Source organism: Portunus trituberculatus, chromosome 25, assembly GCF_017591435.1.
Source record: "Portunus trituberculatus isolate SZX2019 chromosome 25, ASM1759143v1, whole genome shotgun sequence".
Lineage (NCBI taxonomy): Eukaryota > Metazoa > Arthropoda > Malacostraca > Decapoda > Portunidae > Portunus > Portunus trituberculatus.
This window is the reverse complement of record NC_059279.1, coordinates 8,486,934-8,505,871: the sequence shown is the minus strand read 5'-3', so window position 1 is coordinate 8,505,871 and position 18,938 is coordinate 8,486,934. Positions and strand designations below refer to the sequence as shown.

Here is an 18,938-nt window from a genome sequence, read left to right as displayed (position 1 = left end):
GGTCTCGAGGACAGGATGTGTGAGACAGAACAAAAGGGTCACGCATCGATGGCGACCCGTCGGGAATATTAAACCCAGCCTCGCCCACCACTGCAAGGCGCCCGGCCACGAGGAAACTCTGCCGCCGCCTCTCTCAGATCCTGACGGCCCTCAACCACCAAGCGAACCACTCACCAACTAAATGTTAACCTAACTTAACCTAATCCATACGAAACACTGAAGTACCTCATTGTTGTCTTTACCTTGTAGTTATTATAATTTAAGACCATCAACCTTTTTTTGAAGGAGCAATTTCATGTCCTTGGGAGCTTTGAAAAACCGTGCTTTCAAGGTTTACTTTGGAGTTTTCTTTATATTTTGTTTTGTTTTTCTATCAGTGGACTGGGTTTGGTTACTGGATATAACATTGTTGTGTTAGTGATTGTTTTCGGTGCAGGGAATTCTTAATTTAATAAGAAAAAGTTGCTTTTCAAATGATAGAGTGGTCAATGAATGAAATGGAAATAGTAGTGTTTTAAAACAAGATAAAATAAAAGTTGCGGAAAGTGATGTTAGGTGATAATAAGAGCGATGATCTTATTGCAGCCACGAGCTGAGAGGACACACTCTTTTCTCCACTCTTACCGACACACCCCTGAGTAGCACCAACTTCCAGGAACCGCGTCGCACCTGTACAGGTGCGATATACAGGTAACAAGCCTCGATAAGTTCTGGCGGATGATTAATACGCTTCTGACCAAATGATATAAGACAGACAAAATCAATGTTTATGGAAGACTTTAGCAGGAAATCTACAATATCACCGAAATAGTTAATAACATACAACATACAGAAACTATAACTCCAAAATATATTGCGATACAACATTTTTTATCCTCATTGAAGTGATTTATATTCACCATAAGAACTTACGTTGGGCGGGGTGGGGGTGGTATAAAAAGGCGCCAGGTGTACCAGATAAAGTTATTTTCATTAATACAACAGACTTGAATACCTGGCACCGCTCACCACACCTGCCTAGTCTCTGCCTCACCTGCCTCCCTCCATTGCCAAACTTTACCTGGTCCATCCTCATGCTGATTCCACATATCTATTATAATTCACTTCTACAACATCATTCACCAAACACATGCTTTCTCACAACATTTGTTCCGTTTTCATTATCGCCACTTCATTTTATATATTTTTTTTTTCAGCCGTTTACATTGCCATCCATGTCATAATCCACGCCACATTATATATTAGACACACTGATTGCAGCAATACCAGTGATTATTATGACTTATTTCCTCTCTCGTTTTCTCCATCATTACTTCTCTCTTGTCACAATTGCTCCTAAAATTGCTTCTTTAAGAACACAACATACATTTACACTACATTCTCTTATCATAACAAACCCACAGTGCATATTTCCCTCCCATTTCCTTAATTGATCCTTGTTGATGCCCCGCTCTGGATCACAACGCACCAAACACAGCAGTAACGACAGCCTGCCCCTCCCCTTCCCGCCTCTCCATCGAGACATTAGGAACGCATGCAACAATTATTAAAGTCCTGCGGCAGTAATACCAAGACCACAAGACCACAGCCCCATGGTATTACTGGTTCTCAGCGGGAAGCCCTGGTCTGCCCCCTCTCACTTCCACAGCACCTGCAGAAAGATTCATTAATATTTACGAGGCGGGCAATCGAGGAAACAATAAATACCTTCCTTAATGTTTATTTCACCTCATCAGGCAACATCCTGGTAAGGATCTCATCTTCTATCCACCCCAGATAACGTTTTCTCTTCCCTCCCTAAGATGTGTTTGGTTCATTCCCTTTATCGTCACGTGTTTGAGAGATCCTTGCTGAGTGTGTGATATGTGTCCTCTTGCTCTTGCTTCTTGTAGTGTCAAGTGTTCACTCCGACTCGTTCTCTCTCTCTCTCTCTCTCTCTCTGTGTGTGTGTGTGTGTGTGTGTGTGTGTGTGTGTGTGTGTGTGTGTGTGTGTGTGTGTGTGTGTGTGTGTGTGTGTGTGTGTGTGTGTGTGTGTGTGTGTGTGTGTGTGTGTGTGTATTCGTACGTGTGAATAGACAAACGGACGGCACAAATAGGTAGAGAGACCAGAACACATGAACGAAAGATAAATCAATATAATAACTCCTGAAAAACTGGTAGCGAGCTAACCTATTACCTCTCTCCCTTTGAATCCACCCTCCTCCTCCTCCTCCTCCTTCCTAAGCGTCTCAAGGACTGACCACCGACACCACCACCCACCGCCCAAACACTGGTGGGCTAACCAACACTCATTTTTACTAAACTCCCTCCTCTTCCTCCTTCCTTCTCCTCTTTCTCCTTCCTCCTCCTCCTCCTCCTCCTCCTCCTCCTCCTCCTCCTAGCAGGGTTCTCTTCATCACAACAAGAGTCAAGTGAATCAGAACGAGCAGGGATGAGTCCAAGATACGGAGAGAGAGAGAGAGAGAGAGAGAGAGAGAGAGAGAGAGAGAGAGAGAGAGAGAGAGAGAGAGAGAGAGAGAGAGAGAGAGAGAGAGAGAGAGAGAGAGAGAGAGAGAGAGAGATAGGAGGAGACGAGAGAGAAAAAAAGATTTGCCCAGCTGAGCGGTGACTCGGAATACCAATTCGTGAGAGAGAGGAAGGGGGAGGATTAGATGGAGGGGGAAGAGGCAGGAGAGGTAGATCCTTCCATTAGCAGAGCCTCCTTCACTCATCGTTCATTCATAACAGTGGCCCGATGAGTTCCTGGTGAATTTAACGAGTGCTTTCCAGTGGCAGTGAATTTAGCAGCGCGGAGGAGACTCACTTCCAACCCTGTGGTGATGCTCCGGGCTAGGCTACACTAACGGGACTAGTGAGGGTGGTGGTGGTGCTCTCTCTCTCTCTCTCTCTCTCTCTCTCTCTCTCTCTCTCTCTCTCTCTCTCTGTGGGGACGCGGTAGCTTCTGGTGTCACAAGCCGTAAAAGAAATACCGTATAATGCGAGGAAAGACGCCTCAGTAGTGGTAGTCAAGGTACACTCAGCACCAGCCGCGGGAACTAGGTAGATAGCTTTAGTGACTGCAGCACATAGTTCCTCGTAAGGCGAATAAAGCAATCACACGCCGCTTACACTCGTAGAATAACTCAAATTGCATATTCTCACCTAACAGGTCATTTATTTTGTTGTACGTGCTCAACTCCACGTCTGAGGAAGAGCAGCTCAGCGAGGCAGCCGTGAGGAAAGCACTAGATTTACTTCTTGTTGCTGATCAGAACTCTTGAGTGTGACGAGATTGACCCTCAGACCGAGAAGCAAGATACGAAATGCTTACAAGCGTCACAGCATCACGGCTCACCCTCCGCTATAGCAACGTGAAGTGGTGGTGTGGGGGAGGTGAGGTGGTGGTCGCGCCTGCAGCAATATCCTGCTTATGGCTGACGGATCTCGACTGTCACTTGAATGTCAGCCACACACAGTACATACAGACATACACGAGATATGTCTATACTTCACTTATCAGTGTTGCAGGTGGTAGGGCAGGCGGAGAGGGAGGGAGTGAGCGTGCTCCTGTCAGCGGGGAAAGGAAGCTGGGGTGATTAGTGGTTGTGAGGTTAATGGTTGTGGTGGTGGGGGTGTCGTGCAAGCTATACACTGCGGCGGCTGATACCGACTGCCTGCAGAGGAGTGGAGCTCCCTGAACCCACGGCCCGGCGCCCACACTCAAGGGCACTGCACAGCCGGGAACGCTCTTGGCATCGCTAAACCCACAATTAGCGCTAACGTCTCATTTTTCTATCACTAATTGTCAATTGAGGACATTAATAACGATTACATCTCTGTCATCGCGTGCTGCGCCTCAGTCTAGCACCTCCACCCCGCTGTTACCGAGACCCACACCCCCACGCTCCCAACACCCTACCACGCCCAGTCCCGCCCCCGGCACCAGCTTCATCATGACGCACACGTCTCTTAACACCACCGCACAGTCACGAGTCCTCGCCCGCCATCAAGAACACCTGCTTATTTAACACACGCTAGCCGCTATCAAGGAATTATCAGCTGGCGGTGTGGACTGTCCGTGGAGGCGCTACAGGGCACGGGATACAGGTTGCAGGTTACAGGCCACACGATACAGTCTCAGATCACCGGTATTGAGAGCGTCGAGCGGCGAAGTAACTCAAGCTGAACCTTAACAAAGTTGTGTGTGTGTGTGTGTGTGTGTGTGTGTGTGTGTGTGTGTGTGTGTGTGTGTGTGTGTGTGTGTGTGTGTGTGTGTGTGTGTGTGTGTGAGAGAGAGAGAGAGAGAGAGAGAGAGAGAGAGAGAGAGAGAGAGAGAGAGAGAGAGAGAGAGAGAGAGAGAGAGAGAGAGAGAGAGAGAGAGAGAGAGAGAGAGAGAGAGAGAGAGAGAGAGAGAGAGAGAGAAACGTAAGAGTTGAGAATTAAACCACCAGCTTGATATAGAATTTCTTACACAACAGGTAAAAAATATTTCACTTTTTCTTTACCATCAGAGAGCTGTTGTTGTTTTGTTGTTCTCATTGCTGCTTCTAATCGCAATACAATAATATATTTCTCACAAAGCCGGTTAATCATCAGGCTAGTAATCACCACACTTAAGAGCATGTAAATCAGGCAACCATCTCCACCTCCCTGCTATAAGGACACGTGTAGCGGACACCTGGCGGGAGCAGCTGCCCACCAACCACCAAGAGGGACTGTAATTATTGGTGGCGCGAGTGTGAGTGGGCAGGAAGATATTAGCATAAATAAAGGGAGCCACCCGCCTTGCTCTTCGCCCTGTGTACTGTCCAGCCGCAGCGAGACAAGCACGAATGAAGGAGAGGCTGAGGAATGTGTGGGGCGAGAAGGGAGAAAGTGTAAGAGTTGTGTCACTTTCATCTCCCAGAGAAGTGCTGCCTCTTGTTCCCGTCACTGCAAACGTGGAATTGGCGAGAAAAGAAGAGATAGACAAATCAATACACAGAGACACTGATTTTTTTTTATTTATTTATTTTTTTTATGGAAATAGAGTCCAGAATAGATATTTTCAAGGAGGGGCACTGGTTCAGATGCACAGCAGGAATTCTAAGATAAGCTTTTGAGGGAAAACTATCACCGAGTCCCACAGAGTCTTGTCTATAACGAAGGACATAAAACAAGGCAACGTAATGAAGAAATGGCGTCTGGCCTTGCACGGCGGCGGAGGCGGTAGTGGTAGCGGTGTTGGTGGTGGTGGTGGTGGTGGTGGAAGAAAATCAATCCAGAGAAGACAATGATCCATCTGACTTTTGTTCTCTCTCTCAAGACAAGGAGAAAGAAAAGTCTAACAATTACAGCATACACGAAGAGACATGAATGGAGACTTGTATTAAAGCAAAACACAACAAATTAACATCAAGAAAAGAAATAAAGATAAAATGCCAACACACACCCGAAAAGAAAACAAGAAAAAAAAATGGCAAAAATAAAACAAAATAACGTTTCTAAGTCTGCCAGTTACTTCCATGTATTTACTCATGACCACTACACGCTGTACACACCTCAACACTTCCCCACTCCTCCACACAACACATAACCCTTCCCTCTCTCTCCCCCACGACTAGAACCGCAACAACTCAAACCTCACTAACCACACCCACAGTAAAATCAAATTCCCTAACACACATACACACACACACACACACACACACACACACACACACACACACACACACACACACACACACACACACACACACTTCAACAGTATAACTCCGAACCATCCTCAAATATCAGATAGTTAAGTTTCCCTAATTTCTTTATAGTTTTTCGCAATAACTTATGCTTTCCCACATCGCGTAGTCTTGAAATTGATAAACAAAATACATCACATAAATATATTCATTCATTCATTCTCTCTCTCTTTCTCTCTCTCTCTCTCTCTCTCTCTCTCTCTCTCTCTCTCTCTCTCTCTCTCTCTCTCTCTAATATGGAAAATTTATATAACCTCAAGAGAACAAGAAAATTGGCACACATACGTACACAGAGACAAACTGAAGGGCAAACAGACAGAGACAAAGTGACGAGAGACGAGAACGAGAAAGAGAGAACAAAAACCTACACTGCTAAATACTCAAGAAATGGAAGAACGAGTGCAAAACTGTATAGTACAGCGAGTGAGAATAAAGAAAACCAAGTGATGTGGTGGCTTTCGCATTTATTACACACATAAACATGACACGCAGGCGAGCCAAGGTTTTATCGTAGCCTCAGTTGGACGGCGGTCAGGACTTCTTCATATTTCCGTGAAGAGAAAAAAATATATAACGACCGCAACACACACTTGAAGCGCAAGATAATGTCTACATACTAAAAAACGTGACCGTGTAATAAAATGTTAGCCTTCCTAGTCGCGGGGGGCAGTGGTGTCTTTTCTCATTTAGGTTTTAGTGTGACCAGTAATTCAGTGATGCTTGAAAAGAGTCATAAAAGAAGTGATACCGTTCCAGTCCCGCCTTGGGAGATGAACGGGTACCATGACACCTGATCATTTGCCTAACGTGTTAAGGGAAATAAGAGTTTGTTAATAGGATGTGTGGCGAGGTTATGATTCGAGGAGAAATATATTCAGATCACTTTCCTGTCATTGGTCAAGTGAGGCATCGGAAGATTGTGAACAGGTAGGTAAGGAAGAAAAGTAAGTGGATTAAGAAAAAAGGAGAGATACCTGATAATTTGCTGAACGTGTCATGGGAAGGGTTTGTAAATATGATGTCTGACCACATTATGAGCGGAAAATTACTCGGATCTCTTTCATGTCCTTGGGAAGATTGTGAATAGGAGGAAAAAGAGTAAAAGGAGTTGGATTTAGAATGAAAAGGGGGTAAAATTGACAAGTTTCATCTCTCTCCTCATTCTTCTGTAAGCAAAAGCACATCACGGACTATATCGCACAAGGAAATCAAGACGAATATTAAAATAACACCCGAAAACATAAAGGTGAATAGCATAGATAGGTTACGTTAGCAACTGAAATATGAATAATGAAGATAAGATGGGAGTTTAAACACCTTTGTGCTTCTGAGTAGAAAACACTGAAAAAGAAAACGAAAACATGATGGTGAGAAATAAAAATAAAGCAAAAACTTCTTTTATTGGGGGAGAATATCAGAAAAAAGGAAGGGCAAAATCTAAGAGGTAATAACAAGTAATGGTGAATCGTAGATAAAAAAAAAAAATAAATACATGATACTCTTTTGCGCTAAAAATGATGAAAACAGGACAAGGAGAGAAGTTAAGTCAAGCCACAAAGAAAAAAAAAATTTAACTCAGCCTCTTCAATTTTCCTTCCTCATTCTTTCTGGCTTTCACAGACAATCCAGGAAAATAAAAAATCATGGTAAAATTTCACATAATTATTAGAGCTTCGAAGGGGAGAAACGGAAAGTTGCGATATAGTGAAATTACCAAAGGTTTTACTTGAATGTATAAATTGTTTTGCCTTTAGCTGTGACGTTGCCCTTTCACTAAGCAAATAAAAGATGATGAAAGTGTTGCGGCAGAGGAGATTATACGTTAAGGACCTTAAGAAGTTATAATTATTACGTTATGTGTGTGTGTGTGTGTGTGTGTGTGTGTGTGTGTGTGTGTGTGTGTGTGTGTGTGTGTGTGTGTGTGTGTGTGTGTGTGTGTGTTTTAACTACGACTCAAGTGAAGGTTATTGATGATGGAGATATTGATGTTATTTTTCACTGTATTACAAGGAGGAGGAGGAAGACGGACTAGAATATAAAGAAAGAAAAATGAAAAGAAAGTAAAAAAAGAAAAAGAGGAATACAAAGAAAGAAAAGTGAAAAGTAAAATTTCCCATTATACACAAAAATCCCACACTGTAAGCATACACACACACACACACACACACACACACACACACACACACACACACACACACACACACACACACACACACACACACACACACACACACACACTGTATAACGGCCCGGTAGCTCAGTGGTTAGAGCGCTGGCTTCACAAGCCAGATGACCGGGGTTCGATTCCCCGGCCGGGTGGAGATATTTGGGTGTGTCTCCTTTGACGTGTAGCCCCTGTTCACCTAGCAGTGAGTAGGTACGGGATGTAAATCGAGGAGTTGTGACCTTGTTGTCCCGGTGTGTGGTGTGTGCCTGGTCTCAGGCCTATCCGAAGATCGGAAACAATGAGCTCTGAGCTCGTTCCGTAGGGTAACGTCTGGCTGTCTCGTCAGAGACTGCAGCAGATCAAACAGTGAAAAAAAAAAAATTACACACACACACACACACACACACACACACACACACACACACACACACACACACACACACACACACACACACACTCCGCGTAGTGTAGTGGTTAGCACGCTCGACTCACAATCGAGAAGGTCCGGCTTCGAGTCCCGGAAAGGGTGAGGCAAATGGGCAAGCCTCTTAGTGTTCACCTAGCAGTAAATAGATACGGGATGTAACTCGAGGGGTTGTGGCCTCGCTTTCCCGGTGTGTGGTGTGTGGTCTCAGTCCTACCCGAAGATCGGTCTGTGAGCTCTGAGCTCGCTCCGTAATGAGGAAGACTGGCTGGGTGACCAGCAGACGACCGTGATGAAAATTACACACACAAACACACAAACACACACACACACACACACACACACACACACACACACACACACACACACAGAACACGTTAAAATCACTAGAATTACCTCCAAATCATGCAAATCAAATCACGCAAAGAAAAAAATTTAAGGAAAATCACAAAAATAATAGAAAAAACGGAAAAATCTGGAAAAAAAAAAAAAAAAAAAAAAAAGCAGCGCATCGCCACTTAACGCCCGATTGAAGAGTGTGACACCACTGCTTTGCCTCGGAACTTGTATGCAGCCACCGACCGAGCAACGTGGTATCTGGTGAATGTGATAGCAATTTCCCTTCATGCCTGCAATTGTCATCAGCGCTCTCCGTTACTAACCCCAACGCCGTTACTCCCCCGTAGCCCTCTTCAGTGGCTCTAATACTCCCCCGGCATACCTGATGTAGGAAAATTATGGCATGTATACGTAAAGGTGCAGTGTGTGTTAGTGTCGGGATTCAGAAGCAGGTTTCGTGATTACAGTCTTCGTGTCCTTTGGTAAATCTGTTCCGTTTTTGTTTGTTTTTTCTTTTTTGCTGCAGTCATTATATTGTGTTGATCAGGTTTTGTGTGTTCAAAACTCTCGTGGGTAATTGATTTGACACATTTTATTAGTCTGTGTTCAGGTCCGTTCATTATCCTTATTACCCTTATGGCGCTATTAAGATAACTATGTGTTTCTCAGATGCCCACCACCCAAACATGTCACTAAATTCACGTTTTTGTCAGTGGAAATTAAGCTATAACACAATCTTCAAATTTATACTCTCGTCGTCACACACACACACACACACACACACACACACACACACACACACACACACACACACACACACACACATTACATTAAGTACATGTTTATCAGAAAGCTTAAGAATTATGCCTAAGCCTTTCCATTAGAAAAAATATAAATGAGAAGAAATAAATGGGTTTTTTCCCGATTGAGTTTAATACACTTTTGAGTCCATATTTTCTTTCGATTCCTGCCTTTACTCCAACTCACATACCTACTCTGAAACAAGAGCAAAATATGTTCAGGTCCTTTGGTTCTTTCCTTCTCTTCTGCGTATTTTCCTAGTGAAGCAAACATCGATCGTGTTGGTCGTCTCAGGTTTCCCACGCGGCACCTGTCATTACACTCCATTTCGTACGTGAACTAAAATCACACAAAGTTTGCCTCAACCATAACTTAGCAAACGCTGCGCCAGTGGGTACGGTTATCACACCATCTCTCCAGCACAAGACGCGGCCACTTGGTAACCCGCACCATTGATCCTCCACCCACGCCGTTATGTTTGAGGTTGTCAGAGTCCGTGGTGGTCGTCGATCGCCATGAACCATGCAAGCTACAAAAGTCAAGAGCTCTCTGGAGACCCGGCTATAAGTGAACAGCGATAAATCTGAACCTTGAGGCGACGGCAGAACACTGAAAGCATCTCCACTTGCTACTCTCGATCAAGAAAAAAAAAAATAGAAATTATACGCTCTTACACGAGATAGATGGGTAGGTAGACTTACGAGCTACGTCAATACTGTAATAAGTTCTCCTCACGCCTGTGGTCTGAGCGCATCCGCGTATGTGTGTGTGTGTGTGTGTGTGTGTGTGTGTGTGTGTGTGTGTGTGTGTGTGTGTGTGTGTGTGTGTGTGTGTGTGTGTGTGTGTGTGTGTGTTTATTTGTAGATTCCCATTTCACCTTTGCTTTTATTTGTTCATATATTCCTCGGGTTTAATAGCCATCTATTCTTTGTGGCATGTATTTTGGCTTTTGGGTTGGGTATTAATATGAAGTTGATTTCTTTTTTGGGGGGTGGTGGTGTTAATAGACCTATTTACTCATTTGTTATGTCTTAGTGCGGTATTCTTTCATACTTGTTTTTTTTCGCACTGAAATTAATGCATATTATGTGTCAGTATAATACTTTATTTCATTACATTATTGTATGAAGTGACAAATTGTGGTCAATAAGCTATCCATCCATCTATCTATCTATCTATCTATCTATCTGTGTGTGTCCATCTCTTTTACTATTTATCCGGGTAGCAGTGATTCTTTCCATCACCAAGCGGCGCACATTAACAAATCACAGGTAAGACTCTTCCTGCCAATGCTTTATGAGTCCCCCTCGTCCCTGAAGCAGCAGTTTGCCAGACCCACTTCCAGGAAAGGGGTTCGTTCGTTCCCTTCCACCTCGGGCCACTCATCCCTGACGCAGGTCTCTAATAATAGTCACCTCGGATTAAACCCCTCTCCGTAAAAAGACTAGTTATTCTTTTATTTTAGCCTCCTTCCGTAACATTTGCTTGTTAGGGGGAGATAATGCTTAGGAAGACGCTCGCTTTATAATTCTTATGGTCTTTGTGTATGAAGAGATGTGAAAACCAGCCATTCGTTTCGTTCCAACAATGGAAACAGAAGCGGAGAATGGGATAAAAAAAAAAAAAAAAAAAAGACCCACAAGCGCACCCGGACACTGAGCATTGCCGTGTCGTGCTCACCGTTCATATCAACCCCCAATTCGCGGAAGAGAAATTGATTAAACATTAAAATCTACGTTGGAACTTAGTATTGTGATGCCAGATAGCGAACCGGAACACCTCTCCTCAACGACCACCACCAGAACCAACCAACCAACCAACCACCACCACCACCACCACCACCGCCGCCGCCTTACCAGCCACTCCACCAGTCCACCAGCTCGCCTGACACACGACCCAGCGTACCTTCCCAACTCCAGTGATTTAATGTCCGCGACGGTGGCCAGGGGAGTAAATTAGGGAAGTGTGGTGTGTCCCAGCCAAGACTCGGACGCTAAAGTTTTCCAGGATGAGTCAACATAAACTGCAAACTGAGGGAAACTTTTGGCGTTTCAAGATGCCATGGGGACGCGGCGTGCGGCACAGAGAGAAAGGAGAAGTGTGTGTGTGTGTGTGTGTGTGTGTGTGTGTGTGTGTGTGTGTGTGTGTGTGTGTGTGTGTGTGTGTGTGTGTGTGTGTGTGTGTGTGTGTGTGTGTGTGTGTGTGTGTGTGTGTGTGTGTGTGTGTGTGAGGAAGGCATGCAAGAGTCAACCAGTATTTTAGTCTTTCGTGTGTGTGTGTGTGTGTGTGTGTGTGTGTGTGTGTGTGTGTGTGTGTGTGTGTGTGTGTGTGTGTGTGTGTGTGTGTGTGTGTGTGTGTGTGTGTGTGTGTGTGTGTGTGTGTGTGTGTGTGTGTGTGTGTGGGTGAGGATATAAGAAGAAAATGTTTTGGACAGGATAAAGCTTAAGTGCATGTATAAATGATACAATAAAAACACATGGACGAGTTAACCAGTATTCTTAATTTCACATTCCTTTTGTTTCTATCTGCGACTCCCTGGCTGTTTCTGCGCTTCCTTCTGCCATCGACTTGCGCTGATTCAAAAGGAAGATTTCAAGACACTATCCTCTAATTTCGATAACCCTTCTGACTACGCTATTAACCCCTTCAGTACCATGACGCTTTTCTATATTCATTCTGCTTACTATTTGGTGATTTTAAACAGCTTCAGAAATTTATTTAGGGATTTAAATAGTGAAGACTCTGGCCATTAATCTTCTGACCTTCATAGACCTTTCATAATATAAATAAAATTGTGTAATCATATCCAAAAAATCAATGTAAAAATGCGTCCCAGTACTGAAGGGGTTAAGGGATCAACACCACTGCGCTCTTTTTTACATACGGTTCTTGTTGCCCTGGCAGAATACCTTATTACATACGGAAATGGACAAAATACAGAAATAAAAATGTTTGCCATGAAGGTCAATTAGGTATGTTTGTCAGGAAATATAGATATAAAAACTTGATAATTTTGCTACCAAGTCACATCTTTCTCCCTTCCTAGACACAACCAGTACTTCTTCATGTTTCCCATATTCTTTTTGTTCCCTTATTTTATTATATTCTTACATTTACAGTCCACACACCTCTCGCTGACGTCACCGTTGCTTCTTAAAACCTCACTCATGGCCGGATTACTTAGGCGGCTTGTGTCATTTTTCAGTTTTGCGTGTGATGCTCACCAGTTCATATGTGTACAAATGATTGAAATGGTGATATGGAAAAGTTCACCATTGTTTGCTTGTTCATTTTACTCTAACTGTAGGGTCTAATAATGGTGAAAATAGAAAATAAAAAATGATGATTATAACAATAATAATAATGGTAATAAGAGTAGTAGTAGTAGTAGTAGTAGTAGTAGTAGTAGTAGTAGTAGTAGTAGTAGTAGTAGTAGTAGTAGTAGTAGTAGTAGTAGTAGTAGTAATAATAATAATAATAATAATAATAATAATAATAATAATAATAATAATAATAACGACAATGAAAATAAAAACGATAGACACCTATTATTCTTTATTCATTATGGTAATAATAATTTATATTACTGTTATCATTATTATTATTATTATTATTATTATTATTATTATTACTATTATTATCATTACTACCGTTTTCATCAATAAAAAAATGATCATCAATCCTCATTGTTTTCATCATGAGTATATTAATAATAATAATAATAATAATAATAATAATAATAATAATAATAATAATAATAATAATAATAATGGTAACAATAGTAATGATGATTATGGTAATAGTGATAATGAAATAATGATGATGATGATAATAATAATAATAATAATAATAATAATAATAATAATAATAATAATAATATTAATAATAAGAATAATACTATCAATACTAATAATATCAATAATGATAAAAATAATTATGATAATAAAATAATAATAATAATAATAATAATAATAATAATAATAATAACAATTATAATAATATCAATAATAAAATTAATGATTATTATTATTACTATTACCATATTATCATTATTATTATTATTATTATTATTATTATTATTATTATTATTATTACTATCATTATTATTATCATTATTTCATTATCACTATTTCCATAATCATCATTACTATTGTTACCATTATTATTATTATTATTATTATTATTATTATTATTATTATTATTATCATAATCATTATCATCATCGCTATCAAACTTACTATTATTATTATTATCATTATTATTATTACTATTATAATTATCATTACTATTACCATTATCATCATCAATATTACGCCTAATCATTAACAGCACCTTCACTAAAAAGGCCGCCGTGGTACAGTGGAACCATGCGTGCTTTGGGGTCCGAGGGGTCTCCAAACGCACGGGTTGGAATCTGTCCACGGTCCGAGTGTAGGTTGGGCTTCCTCACTCGGGGCAACGGTTTTATAGCGGGTGGGCTTTGAGATAGGAGGTACCCTAAAAAGTATCCCCTTTAGCCCAGAAATTCCCGTGGAAAGCCCACATGGTATAAAAAAAAACGGGAATTACTAACACAAACATCTTCTACAAATAGTAATAGCAACAATATCACCATTGCACATGAAACAGCACTAGCTCGGCACCTCCTGCCTGGCACCCCGTGCACGTGCCACACCTGCCACTAACACAATGCCAACACTGCTACACCCGGCGCCTCATTACAGGCACTGTTCCGCAGCAACTCGTCACGCCGGCAGGCCAGTGACGCTCCCAGTACAGAATGGGGAATGACTCAGCCCAGACATGATAATGCTAATTTTGGTATGGTGGTGCTGGTGGTGGTAGTTGTGGTAGCAATAATGATAATGATTAAAGTAATAATAATAATACTTATTATTATCATTATTATTATTATTATTATTATTATTATTGTAATAATAATAATAATAACAATAATAATAATAATAATAATAATAATAATAATAATAATAATAAAAGCTTTATAATAATAATAATAATAATAATAATAATAATAATAAATGATGATAATAATGATGATAACAATATTAATAATGATAATAATGATAATAATAATAATAATAATAATAATAATAATAATAATAACAATAATGATAACAATAATAATAATAATAATTATTATAAAAAAAAAGAAGATAGAAAGATGACGATAATGAAGAAAAAGATCAGCTGTAGCCCCAACACCACAACCACCACAACCACCACCACTACCACCACCACCACCAACAACAACAACAACAACATCAACGCCGACGACGACGACGGCGACAACATCAAGAGCATCACTACCATCATCATCATCAGCAGCAGCAGCAGCAGCAGCATCACCCTAGTCAAAGAAGTGTACTTAACAATGATCGTGTCTGAAGAAACTGCTTCGCTGCTATTATTACCATCATTATTCCAGGCAGGAGAGCGGGAAGAGAGGCGTTCAAGGAAGGTAGGCCGCGCGTAAGGAAGTCAAGAAGAAGAAGAAGAAGAAGAAGAAGAAGAAGAAGAAGAAGAAGAAGAAGAAGAAGAAGAAGAAGAAGAAGAAGAAGAAGAAGAAGAAGAAGAAGAAGAAGAAGAAGAAGAAGAAGAAGAAGAAGAAGAAGAAGAAGAAGAAGAAGAAGAAGAAGAAGAAGAAGAAGAAGAAGAAGAAGAAGAAGAAGAAGAAGAAGAAGAAGAAGAAGAAGAAGAAGAAGAAGAAGAAGAAGAAGAAGAAGAAGAAGAAGAAGAAGAAGAAGAAGAAGAAGAAGAAGAAGAAGAAGAAGAAGAAGAAGATGATGATGATGATGATGATGATGATGATGATGATGATGATGATGATGATGATGATGATGATGAGGAGGAGGAGGAGGAGGAGGAGGAGGAGGAGGAGGAGGAGGAGGAGGAGGAGGAGGAGGAGGAGGGGCATCATTTCTAGCAGCGAGTGAAGACACATGCCCGCTGAGTACATCGTTCTGAGCCGGTCCAGTCAAGCCGCCTCGCCCTAGTCCCGCCAGACACAGCCCGCGGCGGAAGCGGTGGACGCCGCGGGGGGCGGAAATCAACCAGAATTAGTCGATCCAGTTTGTAATGAGAGTAAAACCTCAACACAGGCGGCGAGGCAGGTCAGTACACAGGTCAGGTACAGCGGTAAAAGTGTTCCGCCCTATGTGGCGCACCACACACACACACACACACACACACACACACACACACACACACACACACACACATGTTGCGTGCATTTTTTCTTCCTGTTTTGTTTTCTTTTACACTAACCAAAATGTCTAACTTGGAAAGTGTAGACCATCTTCATAATATGTTATTTTCTTCTTCGCTGTGCTCTTTTTTCCCAGCCGCCACCTGGTAATAATTACCGCGAGGGTTGGCGGAAAGACACCCGAAGCTCCCAAGGAAGCACAGGATTGCTAGGAATGTATCACGCCCTCCAGGCTGATTATGGTGAATTAGCGGCGTGAGGCGACCACCACCACCACCACCACCAGGAAGACGAGTGTTGCTGCACTGTTGCACCACCACTCTTACTATGGTTATGCAAAACGTATGCACGAAATGACTCCCAAACGCGATGCTTTGAGGTGACAGTCAGTGAAATATACCGTGACCTCTTAATGTACTGCTGTTTCTTACAACTTCAGCTGTAATTATAATAGTGGAGGTGGTGGCGGTGGTATCAATAATAGTAGTAATAATAATAATAATAATAATAATAATAATAATAATAATAATAATAATAATAATAAAAATAATAATAATAATAATAATAATAAATAATAATAATAATAACGATAACTGATAAAAACTAATAAAATATCATTATTATCACCATTATTATTATTATTATTATTATTATTAATATTATAATTGCTATTATCATTATTATCATTATTATTATTATCATTATTATCATCATTACTATCATTGCAATTATAAAAATAACAATGATAATCATAAATATCATTATCAGAATTTTTACTATTATTATTTTCAGTCATTATTATATATAACACCATAATCCTTATAATTTTCATTATCATCATCATCATCATCATCATCATTACCACTATCATTCAAACGATTATCATTTCATTTAGTATCACTATCAATTATTATTATTATTATTATTATTATTATTATTATTATCATTATTACTATTTTATTATTATTATTATTATTATTATTATTATTATCACTATCATTATTAATATTATTATTATAATTACAAATTATTATTATTATTATTGATATTATTATCATTATTATTATTAATGTTATTATTGCTATTATTATTATTACTATTATCATTATTACTATTATTAAAATATCTGATTACTACCACGATTATCAAAACTTATCATTTCTATAATCAACAATGATAATTGTCAATATTATAATTACAATCATTACCATTATCATTATCTTTATGACCATTATTACAGGTAATGCTATTGACATCATCATCACAAGTAATACTACGCCACAGCGTGTTGAGCCAGCACGGTTTGAGAGCAATGGCCTGAGAGGCGTGCCTGGGGTGCACCAATGCTTTAGCCCGACAACCACAGTCCTGGTGACTGCAGTTGTGGCGAGTGTGATGGAGTGGCCACCAGTGTGAGTGTCACCAATGAGTGAGGAGGGCCCACCTGTAGTATTGGTAATGTGGCTGCGTGACGTGTAGGTCCACGGGCATGGTGGGGTGGTGGGGCAGGTGGTGTGTGGGATACCCCGGGGCCGCCTCTCCCCCCTGCATCATGCTCAGCGGCCAGAAGGGGTCCATGGTCCCCCACCCCTGCACCCCGCCACCCGGGGCGCCTCGCGGGTTGGCCGCCAACTTGCCGGTGTGAGGAGCACTTCCCTAACGTCACGGGCGCCACTACTCCTTGGCCGCCGCGTCTGGCATCCACGGGCCAGTACCACACACACACACTGACCCTCGGCGGGCACTGACACACACTGGGCACGGTGGCGAGCAGTTATCCCGTGGCTGGAGAATCACGTGAAGCCGCGCGGCAAGCCGACTACCCGTGTCACATGACGTTTGCACCGGGTTCGTGTGTGCACTGGGGAGCGTGCGGGCCTCGGGCTGCAGCAGCCATGAGCAGGGCGGGCCATCGCTGCGCTCCGCCCACCCCCTCGACGCCTCATTGACTCTCTCAGACAAGGCTCCTCCCTCCCCGCTATCTGCGCCAATGAAGGGTCGCCTCACCGTGCCGGTAACCACTGGTGGCCTCAGCCCCCTTGTCAATTCAAAAGGGGGCGGAGATCCCTAGGTGTGGGCCGCGTGCGGCTCCGCTCCTGTGATCAAACACAATTAAGGGTAATAAGACCGCTCCATTTTGCATGTGCACTAGCAGCGTGGTGCTGGGGGGGCGCATCCCTCTGGTTCCTTCACCTATAGTCACGCCGATCCATGAGCCCATGTGAGGAACAACTCCGGGGCATGGCAAACTGATGGTCCAAGGCTGGCTTCCAGCTGCCCCGCATTAATCATGTGAGTCAAAAACTGAATACTCACAATTCACCACAATAGACAAGTTGTACAGGTAAGACAACACCAGCACACCAGTATACCCGTGATAAACACACACCGCGTCGAACAAGGACACTGCCACGCACTCACTGCTTATCCTTAAGGTACTACACAGTGTTTACATCAAACATGCCTGAGCTTAGTGTTCATTGTACAATAAATGAAAAGACGCACAAAAATTACTATCATTGGCTTCAAAATTATGAACCCGCTGTGAAACAATACAAAGAATATTGATATTGATACATAACATCCCCACAGCTTACACATAATGTCGAGGTAAATATCTGGGGCGCAGCATTTAAGTCCGCCAAAGGAAAAAAAAAAAATTGAATACGTCCAAACTACAACATAAATAGATTCAGTTTTCAAGGAAACCGGAACACACACACACACACACACACACACACACACACACACACACACACACACACACACACACACCGCGTAGTGTATTGGTTAGCACGCTCGACTCACATTCGAGAGGGGCGGGTTCGAGTCCCGGTAAGCGGCGAGGCAAATGGGCAAGCCTCTTAATGTGTGACCCCTGTTCACCTAGCAGTAAATAGATACGGGATGTAACTCGAGGGGTTGTGGCCTCGCTTTCCCGGTGTGTGTTGTGTGTGTCGTGGTATCAGTCCTACCCGAAGATCGGTCTATGAGCTCTGAGCTCGCTCCGTAATGGGGAAGACTGGCTGGGTGACCAGCAGGCGACCGAGGTGAAAAAGATGAATTACACACACATCACACACCACACCACACTACACCACACACACACACACACACACACACACACACACACACACACACACACACACATCATAAACAGTAAACACACACATAAACACAAACACAAGCACACACACACACACACACACACACACACACACACACACACACACACCACCACCACCACCAACACTACCACCACCACAAAAA

General features: G+C 42.0%; 1 protein-coding gene across 4 annotated transcripts in view; it reads right to left on the bottom strand.

The window, feature by feature from the left end:
* Positions 1 to 17,673, bottom strand: part of LOC123508978 (protein trachealess-like) — a 586,870-nt gene extending 569,197 nt beyond the window's left edge. The window contains exon 1 of one of the 4 annotated variants that reach the window (XM_045263073.1): positions 17,113 to 17,673. In XM_045263073.1, the coding sequence (XP_045119008.1) occupies positions 17,113 to 17,246 (134 nt within the window). In that variant the 5' untranslated portion in view covers positions 17,247 to 17,673. The remainder of the gene's footprint in view (positions 1 to 17,112) is intronic. The other 3 variants (XM_045263069.1, XM_045263076.1, XM_045263078.1) reach the window with 3 other exon arrangements.
* Between the last annotated feature and the right edge of the window lie 1,265 nt (positions 17,674 to 18,938).